This window comes from Stigmatopora argus, chromosome 10 (genome assembly GCF_051989625.1).
Source record: "Stigmatopora argus isolate UIUO_Sarg chromosome 10, RoL_Sarg_1.0, whole genome shotgun sequence".
In the NCBI taxonomy this organism is placed as follows: domain Eukaryota; kingdom Metazoa; phylum Chordata; class Actinopteri; order Syngnathiformes; family Syngnathidae; genus Stigmatopora; species Stigmatopora argus.
In genome coordinates this window covers 15,475,969-15,499,547 of record NC_135396.1, presented here as the reverse complement: position 1 = coordinate 15,499,547, position 23,579 = coordinate 15,475,969, and the positions used below count along the sequence as shown (strand labels likewise).

The window sequence follows — 23,579 nt, the reverse complement described above, 5'->3', positions numbered from 1 at the left end:
GAGACGCTATCGGATTTTTTTTCCTATTTGGCCTTGAAGACTGGGACGTTTTAATCTTGTGTTTGGTTCATTGCACCCCTGCTGAGCCCACAAATCATTCCAGTGAAGCGGGGCTTTGCATTGCTTCTTTGGTGACACGAGCGGGGAGAGTGTTTCCCTTTGATGCATGCGGGCACGTCCACCGTTGCATGCACGAGCAGTGTTACCGAGACATCTGGACGATCGAAGGTGAGGGCGGAGCCCTGGGACCATCGCGGACTATTCAAGCATATTAAAACTGCAACCTGTTTGAGAACGGAATAATGGCGAAAAAGTTAGGTGAGAGAAAAATTGATTCAGAATGCAGGGTATTTAACCTGGAGTGGACAAACGATTATTTTTTTGTTCAATGCAAAGAAAAGGCTGTTTGTCTCATTTGTCAAGAGACGGTGGCGGTATTCAAAGAATACAATCTTTGCCGACACTATGAATCCCGTCACAAAGACAAGTACGATAGATTGCAAGGCCAAATACGAGCAGACAAACTCTCAAAGCGAAAAAGTGGACTACTATCTCAGCAGAACCAGGCATCCGTTCGGGCCAGCTTTTGGGTTGCTAAATTGATAGCAAGCAGCGGTAAGCCTTTCACTGACGGAGAGTTTGTTAAGAAATGTATGGATACTGTCGCGTAGGAGGTGTGTCCCGAGAAGAAAGATGCATTTAATGCTGTAAGTCTGTCGGTGAGTACAATGACCAGACGCGTTGAAGAAATCGGGAGTAATGTATATGCCCAGCTGCAGCAGAAGACGAAAGAATTTGACTTTTTTTCATTAGCACTGGATGAAAGCACGGACGTGCAAGACACAGCGCAACTGCTCATTTTTATTCGTGGAGTTAGCGCAAACTTTGAGATTTTCTAGGATCTGGCAGCCCTCCAAAGTCTCAAAGGGACTACAACGGGAGAGGATATTTTTGACAAAGTGTGCCAAACCATGGAGAAGTTGGACCTGGACTGGTCAAAGCTAGCTAGCATCACGACTGACGGGGCTCCTAGCATGGTGGCCGAAACTCGCGGTCTAATAATGGGACGCATGAACCGGGAGTTGGAAAAAAGGGGTCTCACCGCCCCGCTACGAGTCCACTGCCAAATTCACCACCAAGCACTGTGCTGCAAAATGTTGACGTGGGATTCACTAATGACGGTTGTGGTGTCGTGCATAAACTTCAGAGCAAAGGGAGAAGATTGTGCATGGCACAACAGAAAGTTAATGTTCCATGGCTTTTTTTTCTATGAAGAACCCAGAGAGAGTTATTTAGTTATTATTTATTTCATAAATAGTGTTATTTATTTCCTGTTTTTTCTGTGAAGAACTCAGAGAGGGTTATTTAGTTATTATTTATTTCATTAATAGTGTTATTATATGTTTCCTGACTTTTTTTCTGTAAAGAACCTGGAAAGGGTTATTTGGTTATGTGTGGCTTTCTGGAAAACAATAAAAAATAATTAAGCTCCCCTACGATCGTCACACTTTTTCTGTTACAAACTGACACCGGCCCCCCATCAGAGAAGGGAAAAGTTATGTGTCCCTCACAAGAAAAAGTTTGGGGACCCCTGATGTATGGTGATAAAAAGATAGAGAAGTAGCAGCTAATGTGAGAGCTCAGCTAACCCTTAGAACCTATTCCAAAAAAAGGCAGGGGGCAGCGGTACAAAGAGCTTGTCATAGGGATAAGAAGGTATTTACGGAAGGACAACGATGTTGATTTTCAACCAGAAGACAGAGACATTTGATAACTCTGAGGAGGATGTCACTAGTGCAGAAGCTGTTTGCAATCCAACAGAGACTTTCCAAATCCAAAAATATTGTAACATCTGATGAAGCTCAGTACCTCCTGACTTAGAGCACATAGCAGGGCAACTGCTGCAGATATTACCAAAATAAACCCGGAAATCACAAGGTTTGCCATGACAAGAGTAAGTTTCACTGAGAAATGTTTTGATACACACGTTGCCATTGACCTAAATAATAATAATAATAAAGAAATAGGATAAATAAATAATTGCTATAGCAAAACCCTAAAATAAAAGAGGCCATTCCAAACTTCATTGATGAGGAATACATATTGAAATGATGACAACTACCAGTAATCTTTTAATTGAAAAGGAAGGCTGAAAAGGTTACGAGGAAAACAAATCACATACTCACATCCACATTGGTTGGCAAAATAATTGACATTAATAAATCACAAATTAACATAACATAGATAGTAACAAAAATGTAACAAAATCTATTCACCTTAAAAACATTAATTTACTAAAGTAAAATGAAAGTTGCGGAATGCAATTGTAGGAGTCAAAGAATACTTGATTCCTGACATTTCTATAAATTAAACATACACAAACTACACTGCTTTAATTAACAACTGATTCATATTTGAAACATTTTTTCATTTGTCTGGTTTAAATCATTCCTTTGCTTTCTGCACATACTATTTGGTTGCCTGAAGAGAAATGTTTAAACATTTTTTGTCTGTGTTTGTGTGTTTTGTTCCATTTTATTATCGATAAAAATCCATAGGGAGAAAAAAGAAAGATATTTTTTGGGATAAAACTCATTTTGTAAAACATTTAATTTTTGTCAAAAAATATTTTTCAATGATACTATATCAAAAGTGCCCTTCAGCTGAGTGGCGATCAGTCTAGGGTGTAGTCTGCCTTTCAGTCAAAGTGAGTTGGGTTCGGCTTCAGCAACCCTTTCAAGGATGTGCGGTATGAAAGACGAATGAATGAATGACTATATCAATAAATGTCAAAACCAGGCGTCAAATCCCAAATGATTGTGGTAGAGCATGAGACTTGTCTCATCCCATAGGAGTTGAAAGGAGATATTGGGTAATAGTCGACAACTATGTCATGCAGTGCTCATCCCGGATATGTGTTTCACTTCCATGCCTCCCTGCTTGTGTTAGCATGACAGAGAAGCAGGCAGAATATTTAAAGATTTGTCATGATAGAGTGGCAAAACAGTGAACCCAGCACAGGACTTGATAATCAATGCACATAACACACAGGCCTTCAGCTATCATCTAGCCAGATGGAAAAGGCTTTGGTTATTTATTTCTGTTTGGGTGAAATGTGTCTTTGGGTACAAGCACAGAATTGCACATTAGCAAATTCACATTGGCAGAAACACACGACTTCATGCAAACATGAATTGTATCATACAATATAGTATATAGCAGAGTGATGAGCAGATGTGCCCTGTAGCGCTGTAATAACAACAACTTCTCCCCAAAGTCAGAGGGCAGGCGTTGTGCTAGACTTGTTCTGCTTCGCAGCATTAGTCCATTACGCCGCATCATTCTTTTACACCGGCCGAGGCTTGCATTGAAGTCAGCAGTGGGTATGTTTAGCTCTGGCTATTTCCATAGCTTTGAGCTGAATGACGGCTCTGCTGATAGGCATCCTGTCCTTTCGTTTCTCGTCCACATACGCACACACCCTCCTGTCGAGCTCTTGGAAGCGGCCGCTCTGAGGATCACGTAAAATCTTTTCTCTGACTGAGAGCATTTTTAGGCGATCTTTTTTACCTCTCCATCTCCTGTACATTACACTTTGTGACACCATATTTCACAGCCGCTTAGCAATTGTTTGAAGACTCTGCCTTATTTATCACAATCATCTTGAAGTTTGCATTATAACTTTTCCTCAGCTGCCTGTTAACCTGCCCAATCTTCGACCCACTTCTCCCACTTCTCTCCAGATTGTCGTTATGTTTCTCAATTTATCTCTTCTCTTCTCTTCCTCTCTTTTTTTTCTTACCGCTATTGTCAAGTCAACTAAGCAGAAGATACATCTGCCCCCAGACCAACAGGGGGCAGAAAACCCCAATCAGACTAAACTCTCCACACTTCCCGCCTGAGGTCACAGACAGTATATAAGCTCAATATTCTAGCTCACCAACAAAGTACAAGACAAGGCAAGACGGGCAACTAAAAAACCAAAGACACCCTTCAGTTCCCGGTCATGCGTGACATGATTGGTACCATATTTTCACGACTATACGGCACATCGTATTTTTAGTCACAGTGTCAATAACGAGTGCTATTTCTGTATTTTACACACACAAAGGACGCACAGTTTTTATAGACGCAGCCAGGCATGGCAAAACATAAAACAGCTTAAACATACACGCTACACCCACACGCTAAAAACACGTTTTTAAAAAGGCAATGGAAGCAAAACTGAGTTCGGTTGTACTTTATTTACCCATTTTACAATGTACTCACGTCATCATCACCCACAAATCCATCAAAGTTGCTTCGTAAAGCTGTGTTGATGCCGATCGCCAGGCCACAATCCATTCGCAAATAGTAGCTAGCTAGTAGCTAGCGTCCATGCTTCGTATAGCTGTGTTGATGCCGATCGCCAGGCCACAATCCATTGGGTGTATTGACAAAAGAACTATATATCCCAGCAGTCACTGTGCAGTACTTTTTCTACGGGAAAATAGTAGAGTCGGGGGCTGCTTGCCGTAGTTGTGAGAGCTGTAGAGGATGGTGTACCCTATCGACTGATTTATTTTATTTTATCGTGATAACAATTTTAGTATTGGTCCATATATAAAGTGCACTGGATTATAAGCCGCCCTGTCTATTTTGGAGAAAATTTAAGACTTTTATGTGTGCCTTATAGTCGTGAAAATACGGTAGTTCTCCACTGGGTTTTCTAACTGGAAACAATTCCAAAAATATAGACATAAACAGCAGTGTTTTAATGCTTATTGATGAGCACAATAAAACTGAAATGACATTGGGGGAACAAAGCGATTCCAGGTAGGGCCTTGAAGCGATGCATCTTACTTAGCAAAACATACATTCTTTGCCGTACTAGAATAAAGTGTAATTGCACATTCACTCAGTAGACGGCAGTGGCATGCTCACTGCCAGAGTTTACGAAGAGTGAACAGCACCAAAGAAGAACAAACAGCACGGAGCAGAATTATCCCACGAGTCAGCGACACCGACTGACTGAATAACAATAGAAAATATTTGAGAAACACTGACTTTAGGTAAAAATAAGGGTAAAGCTCCACTTTCTCACTTCTAACTGAGGGCTCCCACAAGGGGGATTTGTATACTGTATATTTTGTAAAAGTTCCAAATATACTTTTCGTTGTACTTTGTATCAAGATGTATCTTAATTGAAAATGCATTTTGGCAAATCAAGTGTGGACAAACGTGTATTAGAAAGGTAGTTCTGTAAGAAAAATATGTCTAAAATAGACATAAACGTAGTTTTTTGCTGGTCCACATCCGCCAGCCAGCAATCTACAGCAAGCTGCAGTGCAGCAGTCAGGAGTGAAAATGAAAGAGCCTTGACACCACATTAACAGACAACCTTGTACACACACACACACACACACACACACACACACACACACACACACACACACACACACACACACACACACACACTGCGATATGTCCCTCAATAACCTCAGCAGGCTAAAGTACCTGACAAGTAAGCATTTTTATGAGCGAAGGAGACAACCAGTAAATAATCAAACATAAGTTAAACCAAGTGAGCAGCATTTAATGTACATATTAATGATAGGAATAGCCAGCTGGTGACATGCTCAATGAATTGATTAATGAAATTGTTTGAGAAAACAGCTCTTAGAAGAAAACTTAAAGGGAAAAGAGTAGAAGTGATTGGACAAAAGGAGAAGGCCAAAGCTTCATCATCGTCATTCTGGGGTGCAGGCTGCATTTATTATACATTCAACTCCATCTCACCAAATCCAGACAACTCACAAAAACAGCCCTGTCAGCCCACTTCAGCATGCTGTTTGACCTTCAAAATGTGTCTGTGTGCGTGCGTCTGTGTATAGAGAAGGTATCCTGCATTTATTAAGCACACTAATCTGCTTACACAGCCATATTAAAAAAATCCACCCCACATTTGGGAACAAAAAGTAAAGCGCTCTGTGCACAGAGTAATGAATTCACCCTAAATATTAGCCTGGCAATTCAGCTTTGTACAAGTCACATAGCAAGTCAGTCTGGTCTTCTGTGGTTTGGGGTAGGGTAGGTGGGACGGGGTAGGGAAGACTGAATCTGAAAGAATCAATCACAAAAGCACAGATGTGATGTAGTTGCCTCGAATCCCATCTCTCATTGGCATTCATAACTTATTAAGTTTATTAAAAAATAGTTTGATCGTAATTTTTCTGTTATGTTCCCCAACTACTGAGGGACTGTGTGGTAACCTCAGTCTCAGTCTGCAGAAGGTCCCCACCTTGTGGACTTCCTGTGTGTGGCTCCAGTTTCTTACCTAGGTCTACAATGTCTTGTGTCTGTCTTGCTACTGAAATTTCCCAAATACAGGATGAAATAAAGTTCTAATCTATTCTAAATGCACCTGGAATTTTGTTCAAAAAGTTGTTTTGTAACTTGAATTTTTAATAAGTAGAGACACATTTTACATGTAAAAGCCTTAATCAGTTCCAATACATACATACATACATACATACATACATACATACATGGCATGTATGCATGCATCCATGCATGCATCCATGCATCCATGCATGCATACATACATACGTACGTACGTACGTACGTACGCACACACGCACCCACGCACACACGCACACACGCACGCACCCACGCACACACGCACACACGCACACACGCACACACACATACACACATACACACATACAAAAATACAAAAATACATACATACATACATACAAAAATATATACATACATACAAAAATACATACATACATACAAAAATACATACATACAAAAATACATACAAAAATACATACAAAAATACATACATACATACATACATAGATAGAGATAGCGAGAGTGATAGAGATAGATACATAAACGCTTAATTCATCCTTGTTTCTAGGAACAGTATGATCTTATGGTTTTGATACGTGACATTTCAGTTCCTGAAATTAACATTCACCATTTTTGAGATGACCAAATGCTTTATATTCATAAATATATATCAAGTAACAGTCCACAAATCTCTTACCACAGACCTGTACAGAAAAGAGGTCAACATCACTGTTACAACGTTGGGCGGAGTCATCAATAGCCCACGTTTCCCCAACTCATACCCACGCAATTTGCTGTTGTCATGGAAATTGGTTTCACCACCAGGAAGTCGAATACACCTGGAATTTGACGTTCACTTTGGCATAGAGGAGGCGGAGAACAACGTGTGCAGGTAACACATGAGAAACATTTACAGCAAATGAACGAGAGGAAAATGGTTAAATTCTGAGGACATGTAAGAGGAGGGTTGCATGATTCTTGAGAACTTGGAAGGCATTATTTTTGTGTGGGTGATGTTGGTTGTTGGATATGCTCAGAATGCTCATCCTGTATATGCTAGTCTCAATTAGGAATGTAGAATGAACCAAGTACGTTATTGTTCACCAAAGCATATCCTCATTAATAAGAATGCAGGCAGACACACACAAACACATGAAGCTAGTGTAAAAATATGGAAAACGTGACTTGAAATGAGCACATTTACAACATAAATAGGCAAAATATCAACTGAGTGAAAGTAAAAAATTGAGACAGGTGTTATAACAAGAAGAGTAGGTAGTTTAACTTTATAGAAAGCAAGTTTGTCCGTTAAGTTCGGCAAAATAAACTTTATAATAACCATATGCAGCGCTCTCTCCTTTGTATTTTAAAGGGAAAAAACTGAAAAAGTTAGGGGCAACATCAGGAGGGTGACGGGGAAAAAGGGTAAACTGGTATGTATAATAACATGTTTTAAAATTCTACCTAATATATTTTTTCTTTTTATGTTTTTGTTTTGTTTGGCTGCCAAGAAATGATTTGGGACATTGTGATTATAATAACAGCAATGGGTAGAAAATATTAAATTAGCCAAGTAAGCATGGATAAACATACAGTCGTACCTCTACTTACGAATGCCTCTAGGTGCGAAATTTCCAGGTTAAGAAAGCTTTTTAATCTTTTAATCTTTTTTTATGCAAATGAGTGCCTCGAGATAAGAAAAATACTCAAGTTACGAAACCCCCCAAAACGTACATGCATTACTCATCTGTTATTTTATTTTGAAAATATTGTCGCGGATGCATCGATTCTCACTTTAGAAGATCCCTACAACATACTGGCCTCTCATTGGCTGTCTCACAACAACCACTATCCATGATCCAAGTTTCTCTCTTATGTACCTGTACTTTTGACCGGCATTCGTTTTCAATGAGTTTTAACTATGTTTTTTGTCACGTTTTTCCGAGTGTGGATAAAGCAGCTTCTTTTTTTTATCATCATGCCTCGCAAGAAAATGACGAGTGCAAAAGACAGCCATATTGAAACAGAAAGAAGCATTAAAAGCCAGGAATCCTTCCCAAGGCCTCTCTATGATTTCGAAAAGGAGATCATCACCAATGTTCCCTCTAATTTTTCGTTGGTCTGGGCAGAAAGACAACCTCCCTGAGTGCACTGAGTACCAGTGTGAGCGACATCATCGGTACTCGGATGATTCGCCTAAAGACGTTTCGCCGACGGACGTTTGACAGACGGGCAGGTCGCTGAATGGACGTTCCGCCGAACGTTCATTCGGCCGAACGGAGGTTTCGCCGAAACGGGATTCGCGCGCTCGCCCTGCCCCCAGAACGTGTGTGTACAAGTTTTTCAACCTCGGCCCGCGGGCCATATACGGCCCGTTAGGATTTTTAATCCGGCCCGCTGCCGGCGTTGTCCAAATTATAGTAAAAATCAATGTTAGTCTACCATCAATGGCAGCCCGGGAATACGCACTCTTGGGCGGGCATGGCAGCCCGGGAATAAGCACTCTTGGGCGGGCATGGCTGGACCGCCAGTCGCACCCGTGCCAAAGCCATGCACAATACTCCCCGTGCCGGCTGGGCAGCCAGTCGCACCCATGCCAAAGCCACGCACAATATTCCCCGTGCCGGCTGGGCCGCCAGTCGCACCTGGGCCGAAGCCACGAACCAGGTTTCTCGTGCGGGCTGGCCCGCCTAGTTCCTGCCCGCAAAGTTCCTGCCCGCCAAGTTCCTGCCCGCCAGGTTCCTGCCCGCCAAGTTCCTGCCCTCCCATAAGCGGCGGCGACTCTCCGGGCCCCCCGGACAAGGGGGTCGGGGGTGGCGACTCTCCGGGCCCCCTGGACGAGGGGGTCGGCGGCGGCGGCTCTTTGGGCCCCCTGGACGAGGGGGTCGGCGGCGGCGACTCTCCGGGCCCCCTGGACGAGGGGGTCGGCGGCGGCGACTCTCCGGGCCCCCTGGATGAGGGGGTCGGCGGCCCCCCGAGCAGCCAGGGTAAGGTGCTCGACGACTTTTCTAAAATTCTGGTGTCTGGTAAGGACAGGGGGCTTGGCCATCACTTAAAGGGCCAGCGGGGATGCCCACCGGGCCGGCCACTCCCACTTCTCTCCAAATGCCGGCGCGGAGACTCGCCGGATCGGCAGCTCCGACGCCTCGTCACCAGCCGGCGCGGACACTCGCCGGGCCGGCCACTCCCACGTCTCATCTCAGGCTGGCGCGGACGCCCCCCCCCCCGGACTATGTTAAGGGCGACTACGTTCGCCCAGGTGGCCACAATCCATTCGCAAATCGTAGCTTAACTAGCTGCCTTCCACTCTTCGTGAAGCTGTGTTCGCCAGCTACCATCCACTGTTCCCATGCGGCTCGCAACTTTGCTTTGAAAGCCCGGTTGATGCCGATGTCCAGTGGTTGGAGTTCTTTAGTCAAGCCTCCGGGAATAACGGCAAGCTGTGAGTTCATTTTCGTGACTTTGTCGCAAATCAAAAGTGACGGTGAGGCGTGAAAAAAGCCATCTGGTCGCAGGATTTCTTTTGTAAATACAGCCAGATTGACGGTGAGCACCAAATTAGTGTGTTCGCCGTCATACTGGGTGTATTGACAAAAGAACTATATATCCCAGCAGTTACTGCGCAGTAATTTTTCTACGGGAAAAATAGTAGAGTCGGGGGCTGCTTGCCGTAGTTGTGAGAGCTTTAGAGGATGGTGTACCCTATCGACTGATTTACTTTATTGTATCGTGAAAACAATTTTAGTATTGGTCCATATATAAAGTGCACTGGATTATAAGGCGCCCTGTCTATTGTGGAGACTTAAGTGCGCCTTATAGCCGTGAAAATACGGTATTTTGTAAGGTCCCTCCTAAGTTATTAAAGTTTTGGTTTTGAGCACAATTTGCCCCGTCCTCACCTGCTTCCACGCGATTGGGTCCTAATCCCTCCTACCTCGCCTCGATGTCTCCCATGGATGTAACAGTATTATTAGATGTGCGTTCATTGGTTTGTGTGCTGCTATCGCTATGTTGCATCCCGGTAGCTTTCTTTCCCATGCGTTTCAACATGGGTCGATTTTGTACTTGTTATTCATTTTGTGACATTAATAAAAAATGCTGTTCATTTCCTCTCATTTTTGTGTTTCTCACCTCTTTCTTAAGAAATTGGGACATTTTGACCAATACATGGAACGAATTAGATTGGATTGGATAAATGTATTCATCCTGTAGTCGGGAAATTTCATTGTGACAGTAGCAGAGGGTGATTAGACAGAACAACATTTTCAAGTTACAAAAAAAGTTCTGGAATCAATAAATTTCGTAAGTAGAGGTATGACTGTATTTTATATCATCCTGGGGAAACCACTCCAATAGAATGAAATCCAAGCTGCTACCTGTTGAAAGATAAAGGAGGATAAGCAGTTCAGAATATGAATGATTGCAAAAGCAGTGACAAAGGTGTCAGAGAGATGGGGATAAACTGCTTTCTATTCAGTAAACCAGAACCAGAGGTATCTCATTAACAGTCATTGAACAAACAATTACAGCTGATGTGGGAGATCCACCAATTATTTGCAAATAATTGAACAAGCATTTAAAAGGCCTGAATGTTTCAAATCCCCTCAAGAACACAGAAAAAAGGTTGCAATTGAGTTGAAGGGCGGCTTCTAATCCTTCCCCTAAAACAGGGGTCTCGAACTCAATTTACCTGGGGGCCGCTAGAGGCCGAGTCTGGGTGAGACTGGGCCGCATCAGGATTTCCACAAGAAAAGCACTGATAAAACTTTCCAACGTTATCAAATATCTTTATTTTTTAACAAAAAATAATGAATTAAATAAATTAACTTAAAGATGAATAAAAAATAATTCAATCAGTAATATAAAACCAAATAATACTAATGAGCATACAGTAGATATATACTGGCTGGCTAAGTAGAGAAAATGAATTATTTTTATTCCGTTTCAAATGTCTGTATTTACAGCTCTTTAACCTTTAACTTTCTGAACTTCAATGGAACATTGAACATGAAATATTCTGAACACGGCTTCTTTTGCCTACTCCTTGCTGCTAGAGACCTGGCAGCGCTTCTTCTCACATAGTCACATTTGGCTTGAGGGAGGAAGCAGTGGAGACCCTCAGTAGAGCTTGAAGATGCTCATCAGTAAGTCTGGACCTGTACTTGGACTTATTGAAGTTCAAGGTGGAGAAGAGCTTCTCACACAAGTATGTGCTCCCAAAAAGGCACATGGTCCGCTTGAACCTTCGGGAAAGTTCAGGGAAGCTGGGGGTCAACTCTCTCAAAAATTGCCCAAGCTTGTCTGCTTCTCCACTCACCTCCCTGAACTTGGCTTTGAGTGCAGAGTTGCACTGCAGGTCAATGAGCTCCATTTGAAGCTCAGGAGGGGCATCTTGCACATCAAAGGAGAAGGGGTCCGCAAAAATTTGAAATGTGGCTTTGTGTTTCAAATTGTATTCCTTGTGCACCGCAACTTTTTCAGTGTAAATGAGACACGTCGGGGTGCCCCTGTGTTCAACAAAGAAATATTGCACTCCCCACTTTTCTTGAAACTGTCTCTGCTCGTCACCGACCTTTCTCTTCACGGCAGGCTTTGAAAGAGACATCTCTGGGGCTCTGTAATATGTTTTTCCACTTGGAATGAGTCTCGGGTTGATCTTTCACATTCAGTCGCGCGGGTTTGTGGCACATGTGCACTTTCGCTCTCCGTTTCAATCGCGGAGATGGCTACAGACACTGACACAGGCTGGATCACGGATCATAGCGCCTCATTCAGTTCTATGCTGAGAGCAGCGGAGGAGTGTGCGCGCCGAGCGGAGTGATCGGCCTCACGGCTTCTCCTCCGCCCAGCTGATTGGAGGAATGAATGAGTGAGTGAGCGAGGCACTGGACAGCCCGGCCGATGTCCCGCCCTCCAGAGCCGTATACCTCACCGTGATTGGTTCATTCAGCTCCGAACCAAAGTTCCCTCTAATTTTTTGTTGGTCTGAGCAGAAAGACAACCTCCCTGAGCGCACTGAGTACCAGTGTGAGCGACATCATCGGTACTCGGATGATTCGCTTAAAGACGTTTCGCCGACGGACGTTTGACAGACGGGCAGGTCGCCGAATGGACGTTCCACCGAACGTTCATTCGGCCGAACGGAGGTTTCGCCGAAACGGGATTCGAACGCTCGCCCCGCCGGATCGTGTGTGTACAAGTTTTTCAACCTCGGCCCGCGGGCCATATACGGCCCGTTAGGATTTTTAATCCGGCCCGCCGCCGGTGTTTTCCAAATTATAGTAAAAATCAATGTTCGTCTACCATCAATGGCAGTCCGGGAATAAGCACTCTTGGGCAGGCAGATGTAGCAGAACCGAGCCGTAAAATGACAGCAATCGGGTCAAATCCATCCTAAAACAGCATTTAATGATTAAATACAAATACTGGATGATATCGCGATGGAGGCAAAAAAACGTCTATAGACGTCCATTCGCCAAACGGCTCAAAATGCTCTCAAATTCGGTCAAATCCAGCTGAAAACAGCGTTTAATGATTAAATACAAATACTAGTATTTGTATTTAATCATTAAACTAACAAATACTAGTACGACCTGTCCGTCTGTCAAACGTCCGTCGGCGAAACGTCTTTAGGCGAATCATCCGGTCACGACATCATCATTGCTCGCTATCGGCACACCAGTATCACACCTGCCACAAGCAGGTGCATGTCAATGTTCCCTCTAATTTTTCATGTAAAACATGCTGTAAAACAAGAAAAACATGAGTGGACAGAGCTACTGCCACTGGCTGCCACTTAAACGGCGCCATCATGGGGAAAGGGGTAAAAAAAAAATAAAAAAAAAAAAAAAAAAAAAAAAAAAAAAAAAAAAAAAAAAAAAAAAAAAAAAAAATCGATATTTCATATTAAGACGGGGGCCGCAAATTCTCGTCCCGCGGGCCGCAGTTGGCCCGCGGGCCGCAAGTTTGAGACCCCTGCCCTAAAATGTAATACATAAAGTTAAGAAAGGTTTTAGCATTTTTACAACTGAATACCCCAAAACCAATTAAGTTATAAACAACATGAAGTAATTTTTATTTTACATTTAAGTGAGTATTCTCGACATTGTAACCCTTTAAGCAAATGATTTCCTAAAAATTGTGATTTTGTGATATTAAATTATTAAGGAATATTGTCAGGGACAATTTTCTTTTTTAATAAGACGAGATTATTTATTTTCTTATGATTATTCTCATACTTTTTGGAGTGATCTTCAGAAGCATCACGTGGTGGTGAAGTGGCAATTTACGAGTCTTAAAAGAGTATACATTTTCTTGAAATGTGGCCAAATATTTTCAGAAATCTGTCTATTTTTGGATGCATCATTATTATTGTTTTCATTATGTCATTTACTTTTTTTTGATCTCATCTTTATTACTCACTGCAGATATGACTTTGTTGAAGTGGAGGACCAATCAGAGACCAGCTCTATACTTTGGGGTCGTTGGTGCGGACAGAAAGCACCGCCTAGCCTCAACTCCAAATCAAACATCCTCAAAATTACCTTCAAATCTGACAATTACTTTGTTGCAAAGCCAGGATTCAAAGTCTACTATTCTTTTCTGGTGAGACACAAGCAAGCACAAATGCACAGAAACCCTAATACATTTTATTTTCTATACAGTGGTACCTCGAGATACGAGCTTAATCCGTTCCGGAACTGAGCTTGTATGACGAGATTTTCCATTGAAATGAATGGAAAACAAATTAATTCGTTCCAGCCCTCTGAAAAAACACCAAAAACAGGATATTGGATTGGAAAAAATGTTTTATTTCTTCTAATTCGCCATCTATTAACAAAGTAACACATAACTAGTGGTTTAATAGTAATAAAATGTGTTTAATCTAACTAAAATTGGGCAGATTTCGCCGACGGGAGACAGAGACGTGTGGGGGGGTTCGTTTTTTTCCACGACAACCCACTCGTAAACGGAACAAACAAATTTAAATTAACTTGGAATAATATATACAGACACTCAAACATACGTTTAATGTAACTTTACACAAAACTGAATTCTAATTTTGTTGTAATATTTTGTTACCTTCGTTTTCCGGGTTGGCGGTTTGCCACGCCTCCACCCTCACGTTCGCTATCGATGGAATGTTTGCTGTTGTATTGCCTTCAAAATATTCCCAAAATGATGCACACAAATGTCCTCACAATAGGATAACGCACGACCACTTGCCAACGAGAAATAGTCTTTAAAGAACGATCGCGGGAGCTTCTTTCCTTAGAAAGAATAACAGGAAATACAATAGTTGAGCTTACCCACGTATTGATTGTGGGTAATGAAGTTTTATTCTGAGAAAGGTTGCCATTGCCTATGGGTGTTGTGTGCACGAGTGTACTTCATTACCCAGAAAGCCCTCTTTTTGCATGCGTGTTGGGCGTTTCCTAGTCTTAGGAGAAACTCGTCTGAATTAATCGTTCTGTGCTCGTAAATATTGTTATACACGAAAGATATGCAAAAAAGACCTGGCTTGGTCGCATCACGAAATTTTGATCGCATGACGGGCGAATTATCCGATCAAAATTTCCGCCGTAAGACGAGAATTTTGTATGACGAGCGGTCGTATGACGAGGTACCACTGTATATATATATACATATATTAAACTTTCTTGTGCAATAACCAAGGCAAAGATGTTAATGTTTTCCAATGCGTCTTTCGAGGCGAATTTCCTGCTTCTCCATACGTATTGACGAGACAGCTCAGTCACGCGTAAATTAATGTTTTTCAATTATTTTGTGCTTAATATCAATACCAATGGAACTGGTGCTTTACAGAGAGTAAATGGGATAATGAAGAAGGAGGGTTACCTTCAAATTCTTCAAGATAACCTAAAGTCATCAGGCCGAAGATTGGGTCTTGGGCGCAGTTGGGTGTTCCAACAGGACAATGACCCCAAACACACATCAAAAGTGGTAATGGAATGGCTCAATCAGGCTAGAATTAAGGTTTTCGAATGGTTCCCCAAGTCCTGACTTAAACCCCATTGAGAACTTGTGGACAATGCTGAAGAAACAAGTCCATTTCAGAAAGCCATCAAATTTAACTGGACTGCACCAATTATGTCAAGAGGAGTGGTCAAAGATTCAACCAGAAGCTTGTGGATGGCTACCAAAAGCGCCTAATTGAAGTGAAAATGGCCAAGGGGCATCTTTTGACCACAACAGTACATACATATATATATATATATATATATATATATATATATATATATATATATATATATATATATATATATATATATATATATATATATATATATATATATATATATATATATATATATATATATATATATATGTATATGTATATATATATATATATGTATGCATATATATGCGCTCCTTGTCAAACTCTCTAATCAACCCAATGTTGAAATACACCAATTTATACAGTTTCTTGTGTGTAATCGTGTACACACGTTCATTTTAGCTGTACTGTAGATGAGCAGGTCTTATTTGTTCTCTTCAAAGCTGTCAAACTTGCAGGCAGCAAGTGTGGGAGGAAGAGAGAGGACATATCTCTGGAAAGAGAGCACAGGTTTCTGTGATGATATCAGCAAGTCAGCTAATGACTTAAATGGCACACTGAAAGAGCCAAACAAAAGGAGACAGATAGAAGTCGTCAGAAAACAAGGGTTGAACTGCATTCATTGAGAACCATAAAGGTTAGGAAGGAAAAACAAACAAAGATCATTGCTTGGTTACTGTTAGAATTAAAGAATCTGCCCCCCTCGAAAAACAATGATTTTGATATAAATGGGTTTTCAATTATTCATTTTTTTTGTTTTGTAAAAAATTATGCGACAAAAACAGTTAAAATTTCAATTCGAACATGCATTCAATATTAACAAAATAGTAGAAGCAAATTCTTTCTAATCTTGCAAACCACAAATCTCATGGTGAGTATTTGAAACGGTAGACAACGAGACAAACAGAGCCAACCCGGCCGGGAGAAGAAAGGTATCAATATGTCAAACAAAATAAGAATTAAGTTTAGTGCAAGGTTAGATTAAATTTATTTTTGAGTGTGTCTGCATCGTAATCCAAGTTCATTTAAATTTGTTTATGTTATTTTACGAGCGAGTTGCCGTGCAAAAAGTCGCCCCCCTCACCCCTCCCTCTCTGTCCCTCTCTCTCTAGCCTCCGTGAAATCCATCTAATTTTAGTTCTATTAAACACATTTTAGTATACTATTAAACCACTAGTTATTTGATACTTTTGTTAATAGATGACGAATCAGAGCAAATAAAACATTTTTCCTCATTATCCTGTTTTTGGTGTTTTTTCGGACGATTGTAACGAATTAATTTGTTTTTAGTTCATTTCAATGGGAAACGTTCGTTTGAGTTACGAGAAAATCGAGCTCAGTCCCGGAACGAATTAAGCTCTTGTCTCGAGGTACCACTGTATTTGATTACTGATTCCATAATGCACATACCTCGACCAGCGCGGGAGATCTTCCTCATATCAGTAAAATTGGATTGAGGAATCAACAACAAATCACTATTTGTGATTATTTCTCCCAGTTTTTCCAGCATAAATTCAGGGTATGACATTTGGGGTCACCGCTGGGATTGCTGTTCAGATGTCCAGTGTCCATGACCTGTTCACTGAATTCTGAGCTAGCTAAATCCCCCCCAAACACTACAAACCAGGCAGATTGCAGTGAGATGTGTTGCTGTTTGAGGAGAACTGGAAGTTGGTGGTTGAACACTTGTCATCTGAGGCCAATCAGAGATCATCAGAGGGACAGTAAAGACGTGCCAGTTCAGAGTTCACTCCTGTGATGTCAATAGAACTCCAATATTGTCAGCAAAATGGAACAGATGCACGAAGAGGTGGTAGGAACATTGCACACCCTGACTAAAAATATCCTACTGGAAATATGTGATATTCTCAACATATTAGGAAGCGGAAATCACGTACAGTTAAATCTCGTTACTATGCCACTCTCGCTATTATGCCACTTTTACTCGGTCCCGACAAAATTTAATACAAAATAAATTTACTATGGCACCCCCTAATCTCACTACTACGTCACTATTTTGTGTGTGTTGTAGTTTCGAATTCATTTATTATTCAAATTTAGCCCACAATGAGTAGCTCAGAAACGCAAGAGAACCGACTTTACACTGCAGGAGAAGAATGAGATAATCGATGCTTCGAAGAAGGAGTCGAATCAGTCCCAGCTAGCCAGGAAGATAAGCAAGAAATGGGGCGTCGAAATTAAGAGAACCAATCAAATCAATCAAAGCTGGAGTTCCATCAAAGCGCATGAAGCTGACGCAGGCTCCAAGACCCAAAGCTCGATGAGGGGATGCTCATGTGGCTGAAGTAAGCAAGAGGACAGAGTGTGCCTGTCATCTCTCATCAAGGTGAAGACGATGAAACTGGCCGAGCTGATGCACATCCCGATGCTCAAGATCTGCCGAAAGATGTGCCATCGACATTTTTTGAGAGCTTTGGACTGAGCTGATGGATAACATGACAAAATAAAGCCTTTTCTTTTTTTACAATAAAACATTTTTTTAAAAACCCTCGTTACTATGCCACTCTCGCTACTATGCCACTTTTGCTCGGTCCCAACGGGTGGCATAGTAATGAGATTTGACTGAATATCGTTAGTGACTCACATTATGAAGTACCTAGAAAGAGAAGAATTAGAAGAACTAGAGGATGAAGGCATGTCTGAATTGTTGGAACTGAAAGACAAAATATCAAAGATGAAGTATGAAGTTAATAGTGATGCAAAGCAAACTCCACATGATCCTGAGACTGGAAGAACTGACAGAAAGATGGAAGAGATGCAAACAAAAAAGAGGGATCAAAATGGAAAAGACTCCAAGGCAAAATTCAGAATTCTACTTGTGATATCAATGCACCACATGGGCATATACAACCAATCAAAACAGATGAGCGAGACAAAAATACCCATACTGTTCTCTTGTTAGTAGCAATCAACACCAAGAGTCACATTAAACTAAACACTCATTCATTCATTCATTCATCCATTTTCTGAACCGCATATCCCCACAAAGGACTACCCAGAGAAAACCCACATAAGCCCGGGGAGAACATGCATACTCCACACAGTGAAGGCCAACCTTGACCCCAGACCTGTCAGACAGATATGCTAACCACTCGTACGCTGGGATGCCTAAAATAAACAATTTTCATGTAATTTTACAAATTATTTGCTCATGAAATAACATAATAAACACTGTTATGATAAATACAGGCATTTCTTTTACCCAAGTTATTTATTTTTTAATGTATATTTGGATTAAATCAATTACTAACATGTATCATTTAGTTCCATGATTTCTAGGTTGAAAAATATCTGTGTAAAAATGAGTAGAACTAGTTTGACAGGCAGAGGAATTCCCACAGGCTCGATAAGAGTCCCTGATGGGCCGAATCGTTTTTCACGGCTGCTCAAGATAACTGGTTGTGTGCGGTAAAAGTCGACAGTGAAATGCTGGGGTCTTTGTGGTCATCTCAGTCACAGTTAATCCTCAACCGTCTCACTGTCTGAATGTACCAAATGGAGGTTGAAAAGGGCAGCTCCCTGCTGTCCCCTCCACTCGACTGCATCGTTAAACACGGGAGTCCCCTTTTGTCACCTGCAATAGTGCCACATTGACAGATATATTTTTCAGTTTCCAATATTGTTGTCATACCTGGTACAATAAAGTTGCATCTAAAAAAAGAGGTTAGGGTTGTTTATCCGAGTGTTATGTATTGTTCCCGGGTTGAGACAAAAGTAAATGTTGCAAATTCCAACATTTCCCACACTATTTAATGTTTCATTCATTCATTCTTTCATCTTCCGTACCGTGCATCCTCCTAAGGGTTGTAAAGGTTTCCGCAGCCTATCCCAGCTGACTTTAGGTGAAAGGCAGACTACACCATAGACTGGTCCCCAGTCAGCCGTAGGGCACGCAGAGAGACAAACGACCATAGGCACTCGCAATCATATACAAGAAGGCCTATCATACTACCAGCGGAAATCGAGGCCGCGGCTGTCCACACCGAAGTCTGGAGAGTGAACCTCGACACCATGAGCTGGCTTTATTTGATGTTTGTGTACAAGTTTTTTTAGAGGCTTTTGAAGTTACCCAGATGTTCATGACATTATGCATTTAACCTTAAAAGATGATGAGTGCCAGGTTGTGTAAACTTGCATGGACACATACAAGAAGGCCTATGACCTCATTTTCTCAGCTCACTGCTCATATGAATACTCATCTCATGTCATCCTCATTAGGATCGCAGGGGGTGCTGGAGCCTATCCCAGCTGACACCGGGCCAGAGGCGGGGAACACCCTGAATCGGTGGCCAGCCGATCGCAGGGCACAAGGAGACGAACAACATGCACACTCACACCCATACCTACAGGCAATTTAGAGTGTCCAATCAGCCTACTATGCATGTTTTTGGAATGTGGGAGGAAACTGGAGTACCCAGAGGAAACCCACGCAGGCCCGGGAAGAACATGCAAACTCCACACAAGTGGACCGACCTGGATTTGAACCCAGTACCCCAGAGCTGTGAGGTTGACGTGCTAACCACTCGCTCCACCGGGCCGCCCACATATGAATGCAACCATTTAAAAAAAGATCAATTTGTTTAACAATTGACTTAAATCTTAACATTCTAACATGTGAAGATGTGCTCGATCACAATTGGTGTGTCAAAGGTGAACCTTCCCATCTGCAACGGAGATGCTATAAAGACTTGAGGATATGGAGAACAGGCCAAATGTGTTTGTATTTGCAAAGGCTGTGTTTATGCTATTTCGGTTAGCATGTTTTCTCTGTCAACACAAGCGTGCATGTTTGAACCATCCAAGCCTACAATAATGAAGGAAAACACAGCATGTGTTTGGGTGTTTCTCTCAGCCTGCATCAAAATGGTACAGTATTTGTATCCTTTTAAAATGTAGCGATAGGTTTTAGGGGCGCCCCGGCAGATAATTGGTCAGTGCGTCGGTCTTACGGTTCTGGGGTCCTGGATTCGAATCCAGGTCGCTTCTCCTGTGTGGAGTTTGCATGCTCTCCTTCTCGTTGTTGTGGGTCTTCTCCGGGTACTCCGGTTTCCCTCCTCATTCCAAAAACATCCAAAAACATGTATGGTAGGCTGCTTGAACACTTCAAATTACCCCTAGGTATGAGTGTGAGCGTGAATAGTTGGCCGTCTCCTCGTGCCCTGCGATTGGGTGGCCACTAATTCAGTGTGTCCACCGCCTCGTGCCCGAAGTCAGCTTGGATAAGCTCCAGCACCCCCAACGACTCTTGTGAGGATAAGCGGTTCAGAAAATGAATGAATGAATGAACAATACGTATTAGTCTCTGTCTGCAAATCTCGTGTCCCCCATTTCAAAGTCCTACTTTCCGTCGTTAATATATAATATATGAAACGATGAAGGAAATCAACAAATCACAATGAATGGATGTACCTAAATATTTTTTTAAAGAAAACAAATGTCAAATTACATCCTTTATAGTCGAGAGGTCATCGGTAACTGAGCCCATAAGCTGCAAAAATGTAGATGGAGGTGGCATCGTGGCAAGAGAAACAGTGAATAAGGTTCTAACCAGTATAGAATAACAAGCAAAGCTATGTTGTTTCTGCTTGAGGTTTACAAAACTATCCTGTGTTAAAAGCTCACCCGCTGCGTTGAACCCATTTGTTATGAAACTATTTGGTATGCCCCCTTAGAGGAAAAGTAGAAATCTTCTCACGTTTGTCCTTTTGTGGTTGAGAAAATGTCTTTATCCCACTACTAACACTATGCTTTTGCTGATTTATTTTTAGGGCAGCGCATTATTCTCGGAAACTGAGCTTACGAACTGTTCGTAGAATAGTTTCATTGCACTTAATGAAGCCATTTCTATCTCTTCAATTTTCAATACTTTAAATAACATCATGTTATTTAGTGCATTGTGGGATCCAGGAAATGTGCATATTAAATGCATAATATCTTGACCCAAAAGCGGTGACGACACCAATGCACATTTCAACACCCGTAAAACAAAAACTGGCAAAAATCAGATCAAAAGAGGGTCTGCCTATTCCTCGGAGATTCAGCGCTCACAGATTTCTTTATTTAAAAGAAAATGATCAAAATTACTTTACAGCGCATTTTATCAAGCAACCATACCAAACAAATACTGTGATGGAGTGAAAAAACATCATAGTTTATTGTACAATAAAATTATTTGTGATTCATTTTGAAAATGCTCTTTAGCATAAAAAGTTCAATTTTACAAATGTATGTAACTTTTTTATTTAGATTTATTTCAGTAAGTGTCTGAAGAATGATAGCCCACCTATTGCATCTCTTTTGTGTCACTATCATATTTTTTGGACAACAAAACAGTGTAGAAAGCAAGACAAGACCTTCCTCAGATACCTTGTTGGATGACTACTGCTTTATTTTGCTGATTATACAGTTTGCTAGCCTCATCACACTGTCACTTTCACTGGGCCCAAGGTTGTACTGAATTACAGCTAAGTAGAGTCAGCACCTTAAAGTCAAGGGCTTTAATTGCTCCCTCTAGATTTCAAGTGAGTTTTTGCCCCAAGAAACAGAGTTAATATCCTGAAATTGTCAGGGAAAATGGGGCATAAGGCATTATACATTAGAAATTGGTTTCCTATGGAGGCGTGTTAAGCTATAAGGTAGAGTAGTACATGCCCTGAATGGAGCTAAGGTAGTGATTAAGATGCCTCTTGTGTGGAAATAAGGTTGTGAAAATAAAAAAAGGTCCTGCAATAGCTCTCAAAATCATTAGCAAGATTACATTGCTCAAAAGTTAAGCCTGTAGGTAGACCAGGGCGATAAAAGGATAACGATAATTATCATCAAATAATAACTATAACGATAAAAACTTTCGATAAAATTCAAGGGCCAATTTAGAGTGCCTAACCAGCCGACCATGCATGTTTTGGGGATGTACCTTGGGGAGTACCCGGGGAGAACATTTATGTCAAAGCTGGGTTGCCTCGACAATAATCTTCATACAGAGGAAGCAGCAAAACACGTGGTAGTTTTTAGCTCCCGGCCGAATGGAGGTTATCTGGACAGGAGGCCCCATCTCGATGGCTCTCAAAATGGTCGCCGCCCGCTCCTCTCTCTTTGTTCTTGGCTAGCCCCCTTGGCTAGCCCCCACCCTTCCTAAGAAGGAGTCAGCGGACGGACAGTGCCAAGCGTCCACTTCGAGGTCCCCCATCCAGATACGCCGTCCAGTCGGTCGGTTATAGTATTTAATAGAAGTTTAGGCGGAGACAAACTTTAGGCGGGACCAGAAAAAGGGGTGTGTATATACAAAGTGATGACAGGCCTTGACCTGTAGGTGTCAGTAAAAATTCTATTCTAGTAACTAAATTCATAAAAGTGCAGAAAGGTGCAAGATTAAATATAAGAATACAATTCATATTTCACATTTCCCCCCTGTTGTAACTTGAAAGAATTTTCATTAAACATATCAATTTGTATCCCTCCTCTCCAGGTTCTAGAATACAAATATCATTGACAGTTACTCAACAGGGTATGGAAAATAACAAAATCACATGTCAAAGCAGAGGCGAGAAATGATGTAATCAGTGGTAAAAATTCCTCTACGTCCCTCTTAATGAGCGAACCCAATATTTAAATCAATACAAACACATTTGCATAGAGGACTCGTCACACTTCGAAAGAATGCGATAATCTCCAGTATGGTCTGTCATGCGGGGATACTGTGTCACTATAACCTACTAGCGTGTGCTAGATTGTGTTTTGAATCATAACTTTCACACAGGGGATTACACACATAGAAAAAATACAGAACAGTAGCAAAAACCGCAAGGTTGCAATTTTAAACAGAATTGAGAATCATGACCCGGTTATTAACCACGACCACAATGATACACCTACGGCTGAATGATCCTGGGCCATGGTGTTGACTAGGGCCTTTATTTCAGCTACGGCACGAGTAATGTACCCTGTTTCATCTGGGATGAAGGTGCAGCAGTGTTCTCCCATCATGGCACACACATCTCCATCTTTGGCTGTTATCAGATCCAGGACTATCGGTCCTGCAACCTCCCTAGGGGCTTTTAAATCATCTGCTATACCCTGTAGGGCCTTGACAGTTTGGTTAATGAACACTCATGTAACAGCTCAATGTCTTTACACATGATTT

The 23,579-nt window shown here is 41.6% G+C and overlaps 1 protein-coding gene across 2 annotated transcripts in view; it reads left to right on the top strand.

Annotated features, from left to right (window-relative positions):
- pdgfd (platelet derived growth factor d) overlaps window positions 1–23,579 on the top strand; it is a 68,723-nt gene that overhangs the window by 26,467 nt on the left and 18,677 nt on the right. For both annotated transcript variants that reach the window (XM_077611744.1, XM_077611745.1), the window contains exons 2-3: window positions 7,042–7,231; window positions 13,767–13,944. In XM_077611744.1, coding sequence (XP_077467870.1) covers window positions 7,042–7,231; window positions 13,767–13,944 — 368 coding nt within the window. The remainder of the gene's footprint in view (window positions 1–7,041; window positions 7,232–13,766; window positions 13,945–23,579) is intronic.